Source organism: Rhinatrema bivittatum, chromosome 15 (genome assembly GCF_901001135.1).
Source record: "Rhinatrema bivittatum chromosome 15, aRhiBiv1.1, whole genome shotgun sequence".
Taxonomy (NCBI): Eukaryota; Metazoa; Chordata; class Amphibia; order Gymnophiona; family Rhinatrematidae; genus Rhinatrema; species Rhinatrema bivittatum.
In genome coordinates, this window is record NC_042629.1 from 30,408,258 (window position 1) to 30,430,659 (window position 22,402).

General features: G+C 43.5%; 1 protein-coding gene across 1 annotated transcript in view; it reads right to left on the bottom strand.

The window, feature by feature from the left end:
• Positions 1–16: 16 nt before the first annotated feature.
• Positions 17–22,402, bottom strand: part of UMODL1 (uromodulin like 1) — a 94,859-nt gene continuing 72,473 nt past the window's right edge. The window contains exons 14-17 of the mRNA XM_029578027.1: positions 19,169–19,405; positions 17,155–17,314; positions 5,470–5,557; positions 17–235 (exon numbers count right to left, since the gene is read on the bottom strand). Of these exons, the coding sequence (XP_029433887.1) occupies positions 51–235; positions 5,470–5,557; positions 17,155–17,314; positions 19,169–19,405 (670 nt within the window). The 3' untranslated portion in view covers positions 17–50. The remainder of the gene's footprint in view (positions 236–5,469; positions 5,558–17,154; positions 17,315–19,168; positions 19,406–22,402) is intronic.

Here is a 22,402-nt window from a genome sequence, read left to right on the forward strand (position 1 = left end):
GATTTAGCGTTTGTGGTTAATGATGCAAAGCGCAGCAACTGTGGAAATGCTCAGTTGTAGAACACCTGATAGCCAACGTCAGATTTCAGCTTGAAGTCATATCTCCCGGTCCTCCTCTGGTAGCGGCAGGCCACAAGCGCCGTGACCCCCGCAACAAAGGCGCAGATGGCGATGACAATTAGAGCGATGTATCCTGGAGCCAGGTAGTGATCCTCCGGACTCTTCGGATGGGAATCTAGAAGCAGAAAGGGCAGGTGAGAGGCAAGAGCCAACAACCTGAGGCGTAAAATTACTGGAAGGGGTTTCCATCCAGTTCCACCCTCAGTGTCAAGAGGGGAGGAGGAGAGGAGATGGGGTTAGGGAAAAGCAGAGAGGAGAGGAAGCAGAGAGGAGGAAAAGATGAAGGGATGGCCCATGAAGTTTAAGGAAGACGTAAAGTTTGGGGGGAAGGGGACAAATAGGAGAGAAGGAGGGGGAAAAGAGGAGCGCTTTTTTAAAAAATCTACCCGAGTATATCTGTCATTTGATTCTGTACTGTGTGTGTGCACTACTGTGCAGTATGCACTAATTCAACTTTATGCAGATGAAAATACTTAGTACTGCATTATCTCTGTGTGTTGTTCAACCTTACACACATACGGGCTGATACAGTAAAAACCGTGGGAGAACCGGTGCTCCGAGGCGAGCGGCCCCTCTCCCAGCGCCTTTGGGCAGGCGTTAATTTCTGAAAGTAAAATGTGCGGCTTGGCTGCACATTTTACTTTCTGTATCGCGCGGGAATAACTAATAGCGCCCGCAACATGCATTTGCATGTTGCGGGCGCTATTAGTTTCGGGGGGGTTGGCCGCACATTTTCCACGTGCTATTCCCCTTACTATATAAGGGGTAAAAATAGCGCATAGAAAACGCGCAGCCAAACGGGGTCTAACGGTGCACTCGGCCCGATAGTGATCAATTTCTGTCAGAGTCAGTAGCAGTGTTCTCTGTCAGTATCACATACATTCACACTTCATTCCAACTAATAAAGATTAAAACATCCCTATCCTTAAAATCGCAGCAGGCAGGCACTGTCCCACTCCCTGACAAAGAGAATCCCAGGATGTAAAGGTAGAGGCTGTGCTAAGCCCGTAGTTGGCAGAGGATTTTATAAAACAACAGTGAGTCTCCCAACAAAATAAAAGAGGGATTTTTTTTTCAAACCAAAAAAGGTTAGGGAAGGCAGAAAGCAGTAAGAAAAGTGAAATTTGGAGAAGATGTGTCTCTTTCCAGTCCCCGTTGTGTCTGAGAGGAGGGAAAGGGCCGGCGGTAGCACCGGCAGCGCCTGTGGAGGTAGAAGTGCAAGTCCCGAAAGCACCAGCAGCGTTTTAGTATTGAAGAGGCAGCCAAACCCGGTCTGGTCAGGAGCTGCTTCTGAATCTGAATCTCCATTTCAAGGGTTTCCAGAGGTGGAGAAGGGACAGCTGTTAGTGGAAGACCCTAGTTTTGCAGGCTTGGTGAGCACCGTCTTAGCCTCCGCATCATAGATGGAGGCCGAGGCTGAGGCTGGAACTTATGTTGGTGAGGGAGAGCAGGCGACAGTGCGGGAACAGATGAGTCATGCCCCCGTCACTGCCTCTCTACCTCTACTACGGTGCCAACATCACCCACCTCCAAGGGTGTAGAGAAGGGATCATGAAAGCAATCTGTGGTCTGGAGGCACTTCCAAGTCAGGGAAGACCAGCACGTTGCTCGGGGTAATAATTATTGGGCCAAGGACATCAGCCGAGAAAAGCAACAAAAGCAGCATCCCCTTCAATATGCATCTGAGGATATTAGTAGCAGTAGTCAGGGGACCCCTTCTGCAATCCAGAGGACACTGTTTCAAAAGAGGATGAATGTTCCTCAAGCTGCTCCCAGGCCCTCACCTCCTTCCACCAGTCAGGTGGCAGGCCAGCAGCCGCAGTCCCCTGCTATACACATCATAAGTGTCAGCCCACAATGGGGGAAAGGGGAGGGGGGGTCTGTCACATTGTCACGGGGAAAGAGGCAGGCAGCATCCAAAGTGGTGACCAGGAGTAATGGTGAAATGATCGCTTTAGAGCAGGGGTCGGGAACCCATGGCTCGCGAGCCAGATATGGCTCTTTTGAGGGCTGCATCTGGCTCGCAGACAAGTGTCGCCATACTTCGCGGTTCCCCGCTGACCCAGCTGCTCCCCGGTCCTCCGCCGCTCGGGCTTAAAATGCTGTCAGCCCGGGCGGAACGCGGCAGGACAGCTGGAGTCAGCGGCACCGGCGTGCTCTCTTCTCCCCCCCCCCCCCCCCCGCGGCCCGGAAGAGGAAGTGGAGAGCATCGGGTGCCTGCGCGGGAAGAAGAGACCACACTAGCGTGGTCTCTTCTTCTGCGCAGGCACCCGATGCTCACCACTTCCTCTTCCGGACCGCGGGGGGGAGGAGAAGAGAGCACGCCGACTGGAGTCATCCGGGTGCCTGCGCGGGAGTCATCGGGTGCCAGCGCTGGAGTCATCGGGTGCCTGCGCGGCAAGACCCGCGCAGGCACCCGATGCTCTCCACTTCCTCTTCCGGGCCGCGGGAAGAAGAGAGCACGCCGGTGCTCTCTTCTTCCCGCGGCCCGGAAGAGGAAGTGGAGAGCATCGGGTGCCTGCGCGGGAAGACCCGCGCAGGCACGCTAGTGTCCGACGGGAAGAAGACTGCAGCGCGGCTCGGAGGAAAATGAAAATCTTCAACCGCGGCCGATGGGACTCCGCCTTCGCCTCCGCGAGGGCTGAAAATGAAGGAGGTTAGCGTTGGGAGGTGGCTGCTGCTGCCGCGAGTTCCGGGGGGGAAGGGGGAGAGCGAGAGTGAATGAATGAGCGAGCAAGCATGTGTGTTTGAGATCCTGTGTGTGTGAGTGAGAGATTGCATGTATGTGAATGATTGAGAGCCTGTATATGTGAAAGAGAGTATGTCTGTGATTGAGATCCTGCCTGTGAGAGAGAGAGCATGAATGTAAGTTTACCATTGGGAACCTGTATGTGTAAGTTTGTAATTGAAAACCTGTTTGTTTGAAAGAGTATGTGTGTATGATTGAGATCCTTTGTGTGTGAGAGAGATCATGTGTATGTATGATTAAGAGCCTGTGTGTATAAGTAAGAGAGAGACCATGTGTGTCTGTGTCTGATTGACAGCTGGTTTAGGTGATGGAGCATGTGAGTATGTGATTGAGAGCCTGTGTTTAAATGAGAGAGAGAGACCATGTGTGTATGTGTGTGATTGAGAGCTGATTTAGGTGAGGGAGCATGTGAGTATGTGATTGAGAGCCTGTGTATAAATGAGAGAAAGAGAGGACATGTTTGTAAGCATGTGAATGAGAGTCTGTGTGTGAGAGAAAAAGACAGCATGTATTTATGTGATTGAAAGCCTGTGTGTGTGTAAGCGTGAAAAGATAGACAGCATGTGTGTAAATGTGTAATTAAGAGCCTATATAAGTGAGAGAGAAAAAACATTTGTATATGTGAGTGACTGAGAGCATGTGTGTATAGGTGTGTCATTGAGAGCCAGTGTGAGAGAGAGCGCTGGTATGTGACTGAGAGAGGAGAAAGTTCCAAGCAAACCACCCCACCTCCTGCTAATTCAGAACAATCTCAGGACACCTGGATATCAAACGTTCCCAGGTATGCAGAGCAAAAAAATTTTTGTATCCTTATTATTTTTCATTACTGGATCTTTGTGTCTGCTATTTTGAAATATTTTGTTGGTATCTGGAAATGTTTTATATGAGTTTTTAATTATTGGATATTCCATTCATCAGCTGTTTCGAAATATGTTCTTTTTGTTAGTACAGTTTTACTGCTGATGATTTTATATTTCTTGATTTGTTTTATAAGGATGTGTGATGTTTCTTTTTTCCTTTGTTACACTGCATACAGAGACTCTGGCTTGTTGCAGTTTCCAATTCAGTTTTTGTCTGCATGCTTCTTGTTATGCGTTTTGGTCTCTTTATTCTATGTTAGGTGAGGGACAGCACGTGATTCAGGTGAGGTTTTCTGCTGGCGTGTAGTTTCTGTGTAGGACTCTATAGCAGCCTGACTTGGTCCGTTTTCCTAATAGGAGATGTATTGGTGTCTTAAGGCCTGGTGTAATATTTTCAGAGACTTATTGTACTTTAAAAGTGTGATCTTACATAAAATGCACACATTTACTTGTATTTAGTTTTAAACATATTGTATGGCTCTCATGGAATTACATTTTAAAATATGTGGCGTTTATGGCTCTCTCAGCCAAAAAGGTTCCTGACCCCTGCTTTAGAGGATCAGCCACTGCAGGGAGTTAAAGTAGGCTTCAGGCATTTGCTAAAAGTGTTACCACCAAACTATAAAGTGCCCTCCAGGACCACATTCAGCAGAAAGGGCATCCCCAGTTTGTATAAGCATCGCCATAGTTGCATCCAGGCACTGCTGGTGAAGGTACAGGGGAGCAGTGTGCATTGCACTAGTCCTTCAAAGACAAATAGACATCCACAATGCCTCACACGCCTTCCTCCTTCAAGCCCCCAGGTATAATCCCAGTAAATGTGTGTGTTTATATAGAATAAGTCCCTCAGGTAGCCAACCAGTGTAGACTTCAGTGAGATTAGCCCCTCCCCCCCCAGGACAGAACACCAGTGTGCATAGTCTGAACCCATAAATGGGGCTCACACCTCAACCAGTATTTTAGGGACAATTTGAGAAATGCTGGAGGGCTGGCAGCTGGATCAAAGAGCCAGACGTCTAAATGCAGGGGTCTTTGTCACGGACGATGGCTCTAACATGGTAAAGGCAGTATCTGATGGGGGGATATCAGGGCGTGCAATGCTTTGTATACACTCTGCACCTAGCAGTGAAGGAAGCCATGGGGGCTGGGATCCAGGGACCCCATAGAATGTCTACCTGCATAATTTAATAGAGAAATGCAGAAAAATAGCTGGGCATTTCCACCGAAGAGTGAAGGCAGGGCAGCTCCTCCGTGAAAAGAGACGCCTCACAAGCATCTCATTATGGATGTGAGCACCCGCTGGAACTCTCTCTAAGTGATGCCGCAGAGGCTAGTGGAGCAGCAGACACCCCTGCATGATCTGTCCATGGACATGGAGAGAGGTCTGCAGGCTCCCCTAGGGCATCATGATCGGTCAGTCAGGAAACAGATAAATGAATGAATGAACTGAAACACTTTTTTTTTTTCTTCTGCACATCCCTTGGACATCATAACTCCCCATGTCTGTGTACAGCTGGGCAATGATAATGATGTGGTAATGCAATTTCTAGTGCGGCTAACAATGTCTCAGTCTCAGAATCCTCTATCCTGACCTCACCGCTAAGGATGTAGGAGGTAAACAGAATGCTTTATTTCATATTAAATTAGTAATTTCTTTAGCCTTATGTTAATTGAAAATTTCCAATGGGAGGTGTATAACAGCAATAAAGCCCAGTGAAGTCTTGAATGGGAGTAACTTACAACTGGCACCCTGGCACAGGGGTCCCCAGGAAGCGTGGCGTGTCACATACAGGTCACTGCTCTTCAGAGATCGGACGCCATTGCAGCTCTGCAACATACAAATTACATACATGTACATGTGATTGGCTTTTCTAATTTCTTTTCGTACATTTACAAATAAATAACAGACCAACAAGGACATTAGGTATCTGCAACCCCCAAAATTTTGTTTGGTTTGTTTTTCTATTTCGAAGGGCTCCTTTGGCGGCCCTGGCTAGGCCTTCCCAGGCCGAAAAGATGCCTCAAACAAGGCCCGGTGTCAGGGCCTGCCTGGAACTGGACTTTAACAAACATGAGACCACACTGAGTGTTTTCTGCACAGCACAGTGGGAAAAAGCACCCATATTCTCAGTTTAAAGCATGTTTTCAGTGGAAGATGATCAGATGGGCAGCAGCTCTGTGAGTTTACACTCACATCTGCTTAACCCACAGGTAAAATATATTGACTATTTTTATGGACACCAGTCCCTGTACAGTGGAATGAGATTCCAAATGAATGCACATCCATAGATGATGTTTTCTCAGAAATATTGGCAAAAGAAAAAAAAAATATATATATATATATATATATTCAAAAGCATTCCGAGTTAATTTCCAAGTACAAAAAGGTGCATCTTAGATGCACATTTTTTTTTTGCATGCAGAGTGAATAGCTAATAGCCTCATTCTCATGCATTGGACACACATTATTTATTTATTTATTTATTTTTATTTAGAAACTTTTATATACCGGTATTAGTGGGGACATCATACCGGTTCACATATTGCATAAGGGGATTATATAGCGCCTGTACAACCAGCATCCAATTGCAGGTTATTGCATCGGCCCCAGAGAGAGACATTTTTGCACACACTGATCCAAATAAATAAAACACTGTGAGGGCTAGCCAGACAGCAGAAAGCTTGTGTCACTGCGAGAAAAAGGGAGAAAAGGGATTGGCAGGGGCAGAGGACTCAGAAGCACAAACAGTAGTATCAGGGAGAAAAAGGGGAGTTGCTGCCCCTAAACTGAATAGAAACTCTTTTAGTCACAGAAAGCCAGGAGTGGTAGCCAACACAGCACCACAAGAAGCATGTGCCATCATACTCTGTTCCTCTCCCTCTTGCTTTGGAGCAGGAGCAAAAGGTAGCAGAGCTATCGGAGGCTGGCATTTCACAGAGCAGGAGCAAACACAGGGGCAGCAGAGGTTCAGCATCCAAAACCAGCACCATGCTCCTGAATAATTACTGATTTTCAGGTAATGCAGGCAGTATTTGCAAAAACTGATTGAGAAGATGTATTGTTTAGTTTCTAGTTTATTAGTTTTTATATACCGTAGTATCAGTAAAAACCTTCACTACGGTTTACAATACAATAAAAGTAAGGAAAATACAAAAACCTATTAATGAAATCAAAATACCTACAAATCTATAGTTATAAGATAAATAATTAAGAAGTAGTACAATACTAAAATCATAAAAACATAAGAAAAAACAACTACAACAAAAATTCAAACATTAAGAAAGATAAGCAGTAAAGTTCAAAGGTCCTTATTCTAAAACAGTAAAAATAAAAGTCATTTTAGTTAGTGTCTGCATAAGCGCAGCCGAAGAGCCATGTTTTAAGCTCGGTCTTAAATTTCTTAGTGTCTGCTTGTAGTCCTATCTGGGCTGGTAATAGTGTGTCCTGGATTCTCTGAAATCACAGGATATTGGACCGCTAGTGGCTGAAGAGAATTTGGAGCCTCTAGTCAGTAGCATTTTAGCCTTCAGTGAGGAGATGAAGAAGGCAGATGACACTGATAAAGCTGAGATTATGCTACAGCAAAGAGGAAGACCAACTCCAAGCATGAATTCCACAAATGATGCTGTATAGAAAGTGCTTCAGGGTTCTTCCCGTGATTTTCTCTGTCTTCTTCCTGCCTTGGGTTTTGGATCAATCTGATTGGTTCCCTTTGTCCTTCATTTGGAGCCTTGGAGTGTTCTTGTCAATGTGAGTGGCTGCTTTTTGCCTCTCATGGTGCTTTGGAGTCTTCATGCCACTCTTTCTGCTGCTTTGCCACTCTTTCGGTGCCTTGGAGTTTTCCTGCCACTTTTTGTGCTTTGTTCCTCCTTCATGGTGCCTTGAGCTGTTTATTCCACTCTTGGTGCTGTTTTGCTCCACATGCTGCCTTGGGGGATTCATACCCCTGCCCTTTGCCCCTCTTTTGGAGCCTTGGGGTGTTCTAGCCACTCTTCCTGCTGCTTTGCTACTCTCACAGTGCCTTGGAGATCTCCTGCCAGCGTTAGTACCATTTTGCCTCTTTACACTGCCTTGGGCTTTTTGGTGCATTGGAGTGCTCTTCACCCTTCTGATATCTATCCACAAGTTTCATTAAAAATTATTAGAATTTATTTATTTATTTATTTATTTATTTATTTTTGTTTTTTATATACCGGAAGTTCCTGTATAGTATACATATCACTCCGGTTTACAAGTAACAGAGATAACTATCGCCTGCATGGCGGTTTACAAGGAACATATCGAACATTAAACTATTAGAATACTCCAATCTGGATGCCCAAAATAGGCTGCATTGCTTCCCTCATTGGCTTTAATGTATACGTGAAGAATTATACTATGCAACCCTCATTGAATACTCAGAATATTGAAAGAGCCTAAACTTTTCTCAGAAAAAGAAGATTTTATAGAAAGATGGAATTCCTACTTAAATAAGTGTTCATTAGATCTGATGGTTTTGATCATTGAATCTTCTAAAAAAATTGTATAATGATTTAAAACAATAATTAGATGAGCAAACTGCCACAATGAAAGCAGCATCAGCTACTGAATTTGATTCCAAAAACCGATAGACAAGTTTAGGAATGATCTTAGGAAATACAAATGATCTAAGTTCAATCGGGATCAAAAAGACTATGCAGAGTGTACAATATATCATTGGGGCAAAAGCAAGGATTCAAAGGAGAAACACAGTGTCACTTTTCAAGATACTTCTTCAGATGATTCCTCTGAAGGAGAAGATTATGCTCATAGAGTACAAGAATAACAATGAGCATTTTTTGGGTTCAGAAATGAAAAACCGCAGCAGAGGCAGGAGCAGAGGCTTACCATGGAGAATTTGGACACGTTTATCGCCCGCAACAATCTCGACTGGAATCAGTGATCATCAGTCTTTCTAAACATGTTTTGAGTGTAGAAGAAGAAAATGTTTTGTCTAAAGGACTTTCTTTTGTTCCAGCTGTCTCCTATACATACACGCTCTTTAAAACTGTATTTCAGCCAACAATTTGTGGATGTTTCATCATGTTCACGAGTGCAAGAGAAATCAAACTGGAGTCCACCGGGACTGTTGGATCCAGTGATTGAGACTTATAAGAAATTAATTTTGTAGGATGTTGAGAAATTGGAGCAAACCCAATTTAAACACCATTCAAGGTTTGTTAATTTGAGCGAGGGGGAAAGAAAGGCCATGCATGCACTAAAATCGGATCCATCGATAGTGAATAAGGGAGCAGACAAGGGTGGGTCTATAGTGATTCAAGATAGGGTGACTTATGTTGCAAACATCATCGATCAACTTCAAGATTCCACCACTTACAGACATTTGAAATCATATCCATCACAGTTATTGAAAAGGGAAATTAATAGTATAACTAAAAAAGCTTTTGAATGTGGCCTTTTGACCAAGAAGGAGTTACAGTATATAAATCACAAGCATCCATGTGTTCCCACTATTTACACATTACCAAAGCTCAACAAAGACTAAAAATCCACCAGGTAGACCTATCATTTAAGCCAATGAATTAATACTTGAGAGACTTTTGGTTTATGTGGATATTTTTTTTGAAACCTTTTGTTGGTACTATAAGTTCATGTGTCAAGGATACTACTCATTTTATCAATATTCTTGGAGACTTAGAATATGATTGTATTAATTGTTGTGAGATCATTATACATATCCATACCTCAAAAAGAATCACTGGATGGTATTTATGAATTATTGAAAAATAGACAATGGCCGCATTCTGTTCCCACTGGCTTTATAATGCATCTTACCAGACTGGCTCATACAAAAAAAACATTTTATTTTTAAAAACACCTTTTATGAGCAAATTTCCGGAACAGCAATGGGAGCCTGAGCCGGCTCCATCACTGGCCAATGTATATATGGATAAGTCTGAGAAAGAGTGGGTGGAATGTTCTCCATTTAGAAACAATATCAAATTATGGAAGAGATTCATCAGTGATGTTTTTTTTTAGTCAAGCACCATAGATCAGAGAAACAAAAAGAGGACAATCCAGCTATGTAACATAACCTGCCAGCCCAGGAAACCCAAAGTGAGATTTAAAAGGTTGCCAGACCCCTTACTGTGAAGATGCTTAAATGACCATTAAATAGATGAGTCAGAGATTCAGCTAGAGGAATTTTCATGTCTCAGCCACCTGGACTACTGTTGTTACCTTGCAGTGAAATATCACTTTAAAATCATACATAACTTTTACTGTAATGAATGTTTAAAATATTTATTTTCCTGTGTGTGATGTATAAGATGTATACTGATGTGAAGGTCCTGGTTCCGAACACCAGTATAGAAAATTTTATAAATAAATAAAATTACTATGACTGGAAAAGTCTTACATTGGAGAATTCTGATTGAGAGTGGGATTTGTGAGAAAAATATACTAAAAAAACAGTCCTAAAAAGCAAACAGATTCTCACCCTGACTAACAAGGGGAGTCAGACCCTTAGGCACCCAGTTCTCAGACAGCAGAAAAAAGCCAGGCAGGGTAGAAGGGTGTGCACACATTCCCTTTCCATGGTCCTGCCTGGGTCTTGGCCTTTTGGCTGAAAGAAGGTAACCCATCCAGGCTGGGTAACAGTGAATGACTGGCCATGAGCTTAGCGGAGCTAAAATCAGTGAAAGCTGAGACTAAATCACTGAATGCTAAACAAGCCATGTACCTGATGGAGCTGTAATCCTAAGCCAGGAAAAGCCCTCCTACCAAGGGAGAGGAACTGAAGGACAATGGCAGATCTGGAGGTGGAGTGGTCCCACAAGAGGGTGAGGGCCCCAGTGACAGATCGGGAGGTGACTTTGGATCCCCTATGAGCAAGGGGACCCCAGCAGATTGAGTGGTCCCCCAAGAAGGTGTGGACCTCAGCGGCAGATTGAGCAATCCCCTAAAAAGGTGTGGACCCCAACTGCAGATCGAGAGGTCCCCAAGAAGATGTGGACCCCAGTGGCAGATCGAGCGGTCCCCCAGGAGGGTGTGGACCCCAGCACAGATTGAGCAGACCCCCAGAAGGGCATGGAACCCAGCAGCATTCCAGGTGGCAGAGTCAGGTCCTCTTTTAATCCATACAGTGGTTCACACAAACTACCACTTCCCAGGCCCAGTTCACACATTGCCATGGCCAGGAACACACACACAAAACAGTCGCTAACCTATGGTAAACATCATGGGTTAGTACATCCACCACTTAGAACTTAATGTTTGAATCTCCTAGTTAAAGAACTTAAACCCATCCAAAAAACTTCTTCCATCTGAATTATGGTGATACGTTTGCTCCAATCTTTTTTCCTCAATATGTTCCAATAGCCCCTCCCAACTACAAGCTGTTAATTCTTAACTGAATCTGCAGTACTCTGTCCTTTCCCCTCACAAACACCACTGCTACATCAATGACCCCAGTGATTTCAGATTGTCATTTGCTGTTGAAAAATCCAAAAGTGGACCCTTTCTCATCTGAATGATCATCTCTGGACCCAATGCTCTACTTCCTACCAACAACAGCTGAAGAAGAGGAAATGTCTGCTCTGGAACGAAGGAACTTGGCTGGTGGTAGCACACCTGGAGTGAGAGCTGATACGGTACGTGAACCAGAAGTCTAAATGAGTAGTAGAGATGTCCCAGAGAGAACAGCACTGCTATCACCATGAAGTACGAATGAATCTATGGGTCCTGCTGCCACTGTGGCTGCCTCAAGATAGGATGACTTTCTACCTTTGTGTTTTCCCACAGACCCAAAGTCCAACAAAAGAAATTAAACAGCAATACAGGATTCCACAGAAAATCACATACAGATGACTAACATAGTGCCACTGTAAGCCCGCATGTGATAATCTTGAGAGGTGTGGACTGCATGCTGTGCCACCAATGGAGAAGTGTGTCTGTGACTCTCTCTTTTATAGATTCCAGAGCTGGGTGAAGATATGCTCATTCCCTGAGTAACTGTGGGATTTTATCATCTGATTCACACTACTGAGTTACCGTGAATAAGAAGTTTGCAACTCTCAGTAGCAATAATTTTATTTAAGAAGGTGATGCCTTTGAAGTCTATGGAGGTGAATGATATGCATAGGAGAGGAATGGCACCAAAGTCTGTGGAGATAAGAGATGAATGCCACCATTAGGAGAGATACCAATTAACAATAAGCACCAAAAAATGTTTTTTGGGGAAATTATATTCACTACGCAGGATGACGTCTTTCCAGCTGAAGCTTGAAAGCAGTGTCTGACTAAGCCTTTTTCAAACAGACGTCATTACGTCACAACAATGAATGTTACGATTGGTGGGTTCACCATCTGTGTGCACAGGTTAAATAACAGTGGCGGGTAGGATGCAGCGTTTCAACTACGCAGGGAGCGCATTCGGCGTCCTTAGAGAGGTTTCTCAATATCATGGATAGCTTCGGTACACCGACTGATTTTCAAACAGGATAACATCCCCTGAGGAAAGGTCCGGGTTCGGACCAGAAACGTGGCTACGTCGGGTTGTCAACTTCCATCAGATAAGTCGGGACTTTTAAACCATTCTATGAAGTTTATCCGTCTTTGATAATTCAAAAAAAGAAGAATGACACATTCAGACTTGAAAATGATTTTTTATTAAATGAAACACACAGGGGTGTAGGCTTGTTGCACACAATTTAAAAAGAACAGACAAAAAACAAGGGATGGAGGAGGTTTGGTTCATGATTATACACACATGAATTGAGTTCACCCTGGTGGGGGTTTTAAACTCAGATATATGAAACCCTTCCTCCATTCCTTTAAAAAATTTTTTGGTTTTCTCTAGTTATATGGGAAGCCAGTTCGGGTCAGCACATAGGCTTGACTGTCTCCCAGTAAAGTATTGCATCGAATTGAAATGATTCACGATTTGTGAGCATTAAAAAATTTATAGATTTGATGTAAAAAGAATTTCTTAAGGGGGAATTGGATGTGAATTGACCATTAGGAGAGAGACATCACTGGAGACTCTGGAAGTAAATTACATGGTTAGGAGGGAGAAGCCATTGAAGTCAGTGAGGTGAATAGCCTGGTTAGGAATAGGATGTCATTGCATTCTATAATGAATGATGTGATTAGTAGGAAGACGCCATTGACGTCTATGGAGATAAATGATGGGATTAGAAGGGGGATGCCACAGATGACTTTGGAGGTGAATGATATGACATGTAGACCTTTCAAGATCCTCATCACCATTAGGCTGATGCCTTCATAGAAAGATAACTGTCTTTCTATGAAGACATCAGCCTAATGGCGATGAGGATCTTGAAAGGTCTACATGTCATATCATTCACCTCCAAAGTCACCTGTGGTATCCCCCTTCTAATCACATCATTTATGAGGTGAAGACCACTGAAGCCTAGGGAGGTGACTGACATGGTTAGGAGGGCGATGCCACAGATGTGAATGGTACGGGGCTCCTGTCCCAGAGCTCCAGATTTTCATAAGACTGCCAGTCAACCCACACAATATAATGGTGCCAACCTTGAGTTGACCAATAGCCATTTTGAAAATCTGAAGCTGCAGGGCAAAAGAAATTGGAGATCATTTCGCTCCGGAAGACCTGCCAATAAGGTAAACTGGGTTGGAGGGGTGGGGGGTGGTTGAAGGGGCCCTTTCATTTAAGCGAGTTTGGTAAGTGGGAGAAGGAACTTGGACCCAGACCTGGTGGTCTTTTTTAATGGTGGTGGCTGCTTCTTCAAAATGAAAAGAACCGAAATACAAATTAAATTTTGTTCATTTTTCCTTCCTTTCATTTTGAAGATGAAATGAAACAAAATATACCTGGACCGGATGGTTTGCATCCCAGGGTTTTGAAGGAACTGAAAAATGAAATTTCAGACCTATTAGTAAAAATTTGTAACCTATCAATAAAATCATCCATTGCACCTGAAGACTGGAGGATAGCTAATGTAACCCCAATATTTAAAAAGGGTTCCAGGGGCGATCCGAGAAACTACAGACCGGTTAACCTGACTTCAGTGCCAGGAAAAATAGTGGAAAGTGTTCTAAACATCAAAATCACAGAACATATAGAAAGATATGATTTAATGGAACAAAGTCAGCATGGCTTTACCCAAAGCAAGTCTTGCCTCACAAATCTGCTTCACTTTTTTGAAGGGGTTAATAAACATGTGGATAAAGGTGAATCGGTAGATGTAGTATACTTGGATTTTCAGAAGGTGTTTGACAAAGTTCCTCATGAGAGGCTTCTGGTATTCAAAAAGAAGCTAAAGACTTGGCTATTCAGCCAAGCGTTCCCTGAGAGCTAAGATCTGATGAATCGAACTTTATAGACGCTGGTCCACCTACCCCACTGTATATATGTTTTGAATTGTACTTTGTTTTAGCTAATCGTGTTTGGAATTGTAGTCTACCTGTTTCACTGTAAGTTCATTTTCAACCTGTTCCAATGTATCCGCCCCAGAGGCGACAGTTCAGTTTCTCTGTAAACCGGTGCGATATGTATGCTATACAGGAACATCGGTATATAAAAATTAAAAATAAATAAATAAATAAATAAATAGGAAAAGTAAAAAGTCATGGGATAGGAGGCGATGTCCTTTTGTGGATTAAAACTGGTTTAAAAACAGGAAACAGAGAGTAGGATTAAGTGGTCAATTTTCTCAGTGGAAAAGGGTAAACAGTGGAGTGCCTCAGGGATCTGTATTGGGACCCTTACTTTTCAATATATTTATAAATAATCTAGAAAGGAATGCAACGAGTGAGGTTATCAAATTTGCAGATGATACAAAATAATTCAGAGTAGTTAAATCACAAGCAGATTGTGATAAATTGCAGGAAGACCTTGTGAGACTGGAAAATTGGGCATCCAAATGGCAGATGAAATTTAATGTGGACAAGTGCAAGGTGTTGCACATAGGGAAAAATAACCCATGCTGTAGTTACACGATGTTAGGTTCCATATTTGGAGCTATCATCCAGGAAAAAGATTTGGGCATTGTAGTGGATAATACATTGAAATTGTCAGCTCAGTGTGCTGCAGCAGTCAAAAAAGCAAACAGAATGTTAGGAATTATTAGGAAAGGAATAGAAAATAAAACAAAAGATGTCATAATGCCTCTGTATAGCTCCATGGTGAGACCGCACCTTGAGTAGTGTGTACAGTTCTGGTTATCTCAAAAAAGGTATAGTTGCATTGGAGAAGGTACAGAGAAGGGTGACCAAAATGATAAAGGGGATGGAACAGCTCCCCTATGAGGAAAGGCTAAAGAGGTTAGGGCTGTTCAGCTTGGAGAAGAGACAGCTGAGGGGGGATATGATAGAGGTCTTTAAAATCATGAGAGGTCTAGAACGGGTAGATGTAAATCGGTTATTTACTCTTTCGGATAATAGAAGGATGTTGCATCCGTCGGTCTTCGACGGCTTCGCCCCACCTACTTCTCTCTACTTGTGGCTCGATGGCCGTGGCGTCGTCTGCTTGCCGTTCTCTCTGGCGTCCCCGGACCGGCTTGGTTCTGCCTCCCGCCATTCTCCTTCAAGGTACCTCTAGGGCGCGCGTGCGCATGCCGCCCTCATCTTTAACTTCATGTTGGTGCGAACCTCAGGGGTGTCCCCCTGTTCTGATGTCATGACTCCAGGGTATATCTGCCTACAGTATTTGCTAGCTCGTTGAGTTAGCAACAGGATTCATACAGATGGGTTTCGCTCTCCGTTCCTAAGCTACTCTGCCACTCCAGCTCTATCTGGAACTCTTACTACTCTTCGGGGTCGCTAACGGGGTACCCGCTCCTCAGGGGCCTCTCTGCTTCTTTCAGGTGCTATCAGGAAACCAGTACTCGCTCCTTGAGGGCCCATGTCCCTGTGTCGCTGCCTGCTACCTCTACCCTTCTACTTGGAAGAACTAACTTACAGTCACCATCAGTGAGTACAGAAAACATCTCTCTCTACAGTACTGCTTCGCCGGAATCAGGTACTCGCTCCTTGAGGTCCTCCTCTCTGCTCCGGTGCCAGACCTCTTGTCTAGTGGAATCTCTGCTACTGCTAGTGAGTACAACACCACTGAGTCTCTCTGCTCTAAGGGATCAAGTGCTCGCTCCTCGAATGCCTGCTCTCCCTGTCTCGGAGCTCTCCTAATTCTATTTGGGACTCTGAATGTATCTTATTGTGTACTCATAACTCTCAGTCTCCTTCCACTACAGTACTGCTCTACAGAGGATCCGCTGTTCCAGCTTTCTGTGAGAGACATGCCCAGCCGGGTTCTACAACCACTACTCACTACTGCCACGTCTGGTGGTTTCATAAACTCTTTAATAAAAGATTCAAATCTGTGTTTGTCTTTCTGGAGTTTAGCCTGACACTGTGGTCCCTCACGGGACTGCCCCCCGTGGGTGAAGTCAGCTGCCACAGTGTCCAAGGATCCACCCAAATACCATTAACCATAACAAAGGACTAGGGGGCACTCCATGAAGTTAGCAAGTAGCACATTTAAAACTAATCAGAGAAAATTCTTTTTCACTCAACGCACAATTAAGCTCTGGAATTTGTTGCCAGAGGATGTGGTTAGTGCAGTTAGTGCAGTTGGTTTTAAAAAAAGTTTGGATAAGTTCTTGGAGGAGAAGTCCATTAACTGCTATTAATCAAGTTGACTTAGGGAATGGCCTCAGCTACTACTGACATCAGTAGTATGGGATCTTCTTAGTGTTTGAGTGCTTGCCAGGTTCTTGTGGTCTGGTTTGGCCATTGTTGGAAAGAGGATACTGGGCTTGATGGTCTGACCCAGTATGGCAATTTCTTATGTTCTTAATAGCATTTCCTATTTTATTTCAAACAACAGCAGATCCCTGTCTTTCAAGGACTGCCACAGAACTGCTGCTTAGAAAGGAAGCATTTGCAAGGAGATTCTGCAGAGTCTCAGTAGAAGGTCTCAGTGTCTAATGGGAAAGCATCTGCTCTGCATTCATTTGGCAGGTATCTCTTGCTAGGGAGTGTACACGTATCAGTGACAAAGTCCAACCTCGCTTCCAGAATTTATTTTCTGTACTGATGTGCACTGAGGAATCAAGGTTCAGTAAAACCCTAAGGGCCATGAAAGATTTTCCTTTCCTGCATGTCAGGAGAAGATTCCAGGAGCCTGGGTCAGAATGTGACCCTCAGTGATCCCCTGAGCCCAGTAGGCCAGCAGCACAGGACCTCCAAATGTTTAGTTGTAGTAGAGGGACCCTTGAAGTGGAAAAGCATTGAAAGAAAGCAAGGGAAAGTCTGAGCAACATGATCAGGAGGACATGCATCAGATATCGTGGTAATGTTAGCCCTTCCACCTCCTGCTGCACTTCCGCTTCCTTCCCACCAGCTAGGAGCAGCAGCACTGCCAGGCATTCCCCCCACCCACCCTCAGAGCCGAGACTCACTGTTCTGCAGGTCTTCCCAGGCATCTCCAAGCAGATGTGCAGCTTGCAGTGCAGATAAACCACGGATGTGTTCACAAAAGCAAAGATCTTCGTCTTAAACTGAGCTTTGTGGGAGACCCCATTCTCTAGCATGATGGTGAACGTGTTCGGGAGCGAGCAGCTGCAACAGGAAGCCACAAGGACCCATTATATGCACTGAATGGCTATGAGCGCCACATTTAAAGGGGTTTGTCCAGCTAAGTTTGGACTTAACTGGAGAAATCCCAAATTCTGAATTTACTGCTGGGTAGGTCAGATAAAAAGAGGTGGCAAGGGAGCATTCAGTGCTACCCAGATAAGTTTGTCCAGATAATTCTGGCTGTGCTGGAGAGCAGGTGTAAAGCAATCCATGTACATTTACCCAGATCACGTTATACCTAACCAGCCCTATCCGCAGTATTAATTCTCAACCCACAAGGGCTGCCAACAGGTCAGTTTTCAGGATATCCCTAATGAATATGCATGAGATAAACCAGAGGGGTATATCTAGCCAAGGCCAGAGGAGTTGGTTGGTATAAATATTAATGGAACTGTTGTTCCATTTTCTGAGCAGGTTTGGAATTCAGGCTTCATATGTGATTCTAAATTGAAGTTTGATTTGTAATTGCATGCTTTAGTGACATCTGGACGTTTTAAATTAAAAATGTTGAGGCATCTTAAGATGCTGAATGCTAAGAATGGTTTTTGGATCTTAGTGCAGGCCTTTATACTAAATATACTATTGACTATTGTAATTCGTTATATATTGGGCTCTCAAAATATCAGGTTTGGGCCTTACAACTATTACAGAATTCAGCTACCGGATTGATGTTGGGAGTATCTCCTAGAGAGCATATAACACCTTTGCTATTTCAGCTGCATTGGTTGCCTGTTGAGTGGCATTTAAAATTTAAGATTCTTGTTCTTGTTTTTAAATGGGTACAAAAGGCTGGTCCAGTGTACCTGAATGCTCTTTTTTCAGCCTATGATCCGGGTAGGGTAGTACGTTCTTTAAATCATAATCTCTTAGAAATGCCAACTTTTAGGGACTTTCATATTCAAGATGTCAGAAAGTGAGCCTTTTCAATTATAGGCCTCAGAGATCAGGTCCTTGCAAGATCTAGTTATTCAGGAAACAGCTTAAGACGTATTTATTTCAGGAAGCATGTATTGAAAGGTTGCACTTGTTGGTGTGTGATATTTGTTTTTAACTGTTTATATTTGTTTTGTTACTTATGTTTTTACATTGTTTATGTTGATTGGAAGCTACCTAGCATATTTTTAATAAAATAAATAAATGAGTTAGATTTGCACTCATATTGCCTCCATTGTATGCAAATCTATCTCATACATGGTCATTAGGGACATCCTGAAACCTGACCTGTTGGCGGCCCCCGAGGGCTGGGAGTGAATATCACTGGGCTATATTCTTGACAGAGCTGAGTAAATAATAATAAAAAGAAACCTTGCAGACCAGCAGCAGCCAAATCGTACCCCCTTCTCTGCCCCGCCCCACCCTCCGATTGTAAAAACAATGCTGGGCCTGTAGTGCCCTGATCCCCCCACCTTCCCTTCAAGTTCAAAAGAAAAGTGTTGGGACCTCCATAGCCTGAGCCCCATCCCTCCCCATCCATGTTTTTTAAAAACAAGTTGTCTCTGGTCCTGATATCTCCGTCTCCTTTCTTAATAAAAGTGGGGCATATTTCCCCATTCCAGCACCCCCCAAAAACTTTGCAGTACCCCTGCGTGAGTATAAGTAGCTCTTTTGTCCTCCAGTGAGGTGAATATCTAAATTCTAGTGCAGTTAACAAGTGCCGGCATTTAGATATTCATGTATTCACTTCCTCAGGACTGGTCAGCTTCACTGACCACTGACCAATTCCATTCTGAGCAGTATTCTGAAAGGGAATTGGTTCATTCAGTGATTGATATAATTCCTCTCTAAAGAAGAGATGTGAGCTGCGAGGGGCATTGGAGCAAGTGCTGTTGTCAGTACCTGGCATTGATATAGATGATGGAGACAGGATCCAGAGAGTTACTGGTGGGTGTGGCCCAGCACTCGGTCAACACAACTTTCAGCTCGCTGTCTTCTGTGGTGATCCGCACCTGGATCCTCACCTCGTCGCTGGGGGACAGTGTGGAGTTCTTTGGGATCGGATTGTCTCCGTCAAACAGCTGAAACTCAGGCTCAAAGCTCCCATCCCCTTGCAGGTCCTCAATGATGGTATAAAGCCTGCAGCACAAGAGCACTGTGTGAGGACAATGGGAATGTCTCCAAGCCTCATAAAATTCACTGTTCATCCCAGGAATATACACACACAGGAAGCACAGCTCTCACCAGCCTCAGTAATGCTGTACTCAGCACAACGTTGAAGCAATAAAAGGCTCAGGATTGAGGTACCTACGGACACTAATACTTTGCCTGGGGCAGTGACCGGCAGTTTCTGGAGGTAATACTTTGTCTAGGGTAATTAAAGGTCTGAGCAGTGTGGCAGAAACCCAGCACCAGATTTATATTAGTGACCATGAAAACGTATGGGGTCACTAAGTCCCATCGTTAGGCAGTCACATAAGCCCTTGGCTGGTGTGGGATTTCAGGCAGTCACGTCTGACAGACACTGCCCTCTCCCAGAGGGGACAGTCAGGCTTCATTGTTTTAATTTTCACATTTTTAAAACAGAAGGTAAAAGTCTAAGGTATCCCTGCCCATTACAGCTGTCTCTCCCTGCCAGGGCCCTCTGCTCAGCCTCCCTCCTGTATACGTAAAACTGGGCCTCAGGAGAACAATGGTGCAACAAATTTTTAAAGAAAATAATCATTTGTATTTTTAAGAGATGTCTGCACTAGCAGATGAACTGAAATGTGATAGATACAATGAGCGTAAAACAAGAACGTGTTCAGCTAACACGGAGGGTTGCTACCTCACCCCAGGTCAACCATATGTGCTGATCCAGTCCTGGTTTGTCATGTTGCATGCAGGGCCTTTTAATTCTGATTGTCATAGGGACATAAATGAGAAAAAAACTACAAAAAGTACTCAACTGGCCCTGGTTTACCTATGAGTCAGCGGGCAACTCTATCTACATACAAACTGAAGGTTTTCACCATCTGTATTAGAGTGAAGGGACAGAGGATGTGAAGAAATTTGGTGTCACATGGGAGGGACAATTTTCCCCATAATGAGAGAGAAGTACAGACATGACCTGATCAGAAACAACAGTAGCCCTGCCATTATAAGTGTTACAAAATAACAGGGGTCTATATTCAGTAGGCCAGTTAGTGGACAAGTTATCTGCTAAATTTAGCTGATTAACTTGTCCCTTATATTCAGTGGGAGAAATGTCCCGCTGAATATACCAGCCTAAAGTTATCCAGCTACATATAGCTAAATAACTAAAAACCTAACCAGCTATGTTTTAATATAGCCGGCTAGGTTTTCAAGTTATGCAGCCTTGTGTGGCTGGGTAACGCAATTCTTTACCAGATATCTTGAAAGCATAATAATAGTACTACATAATATACTAAAATTCTCCCCCGCACCTAAACCTTTTTTGCCTTGTATTGAAAGCCAAGCCCCGTCCCGGTTAAACCTGTAAAAGGAGCTCAGCCTGCATCCCTCCTTCCTACCCACCCACAAGAAAAAAGGGTAGCACCTGCACCCCATCCCCACCGATACTTTTGTGTTTTCTACTGGGAGTGAGGGACACCCTGCCCCGCTCCCAGCACCTCCAACACTGCTCTGAAAAAAGCAATGCTTTCAGCTTCTTTTAAAGTTTTAATTGGGATTGCCCCAATACGGGGCAAATTGTGACTTTTTAAAAAGGTTTAGGGGTGGGGGAGGGTTATAAAATATTATATAGCACTGCTATGCTTTGGGGGGTGGGGAGGAAGGGGATGACACAACTTTTTTGGCCTTTTACTTTTGTAGATGACAGCGCTACTTGGCCAGATATGTTTTCAAGATATATAGTTAAGTAGTGCATTATCTGGCCACCCAAGGCCACATAACTTTAGACCTGCTCTGAAGCAGGTCTAATGTTATCCAGTTAGCTTAGCTGATATACCCAATATGCGGTTAGGTTAGTTGGATCTCTCAGCCCCTCCCTGGAATGCCCTCCAAATGCCCCTTTTTTATTCAGTTATATTCTAGCCAGGTAACTAGGTTATCTGTTTAAATGGCTTTTAAATATCTACCCCCGAATTCCTGCAGTTTCAGAGTGACAGTTTAAGCTAAAATAAGAAATGAACAGTTTCAGTTAAGCCCCTCTGTTGCAGGTGCAGAAATGAGAAACTGCCTTGTCTAAAGAATACTATAGTTGAATGCAAGCCCAGAAAGGCAAGAAGAAAGACTGTAGAGAAACTATCATAATATTATAGCTAAAATGACAGAATACAGCTCTGAAACACTGTTTTTATTTTTACTCTGATATATTTTAGAAGAAAATACTTTGCTTAACTTGCAAGAGACACTGTAGTTCAAAAAAGAGAAAGTAGTCACTGTAGCTCTCTATAGCTCAGAATGAGGAACTATTTATTCTGCCTGAGCAAGAAATGATGCTAAGACTGTGTACAGACTTCTGGCATGTAGTTGCTGGACTCATTTCTTTTTCCCTCCCCCCTGAATTTCCTGGTTGGCTTGGTGGCTCTGAGTAGCAGAAAACAGAATAAGATTGAGCCTACATCAAGCCAGATCTGATCTAAGAAGCATAAAAAGGAGATCACAGTGACACACCACTGGCAAAAATCAAGTTACCAACCCTGAAACCACTTGAGATGACTCCTGGGTCCAGCGTGCTATCATTCCCCATAAGACCAACTTTTCCAAAGACATTGCTAACTGTTCCAGGGGATAACTGATCAGAGAAGTGTCTTCTGTATATATCCTTCCTCTTGGGCCATTCTCCTAAATGGTCCTGTAAATATTTCATTGCTTTATTTTTATTCATGTATGCTACCCTATACATATTTAGTTATTGGCTAGGATAAGATATTATCTGATACTTTTCTATTACATTATTGGTTATATTGCTTAGGATTTTGGGATGTGTTTGCTCTAGGTTACATTACTACTGGTAGTTTATGTAGTGATAAAGTTTACACATATCTGACCAAACACTAGTAGTCCTATATAATCACAATAATGTTGCTTATCATTACATTGTTGTAGCATATATGATTGCCTCTTTCAGAATATATATATTTGCTAGAATCTCTCTGTGTGTATGTCTTA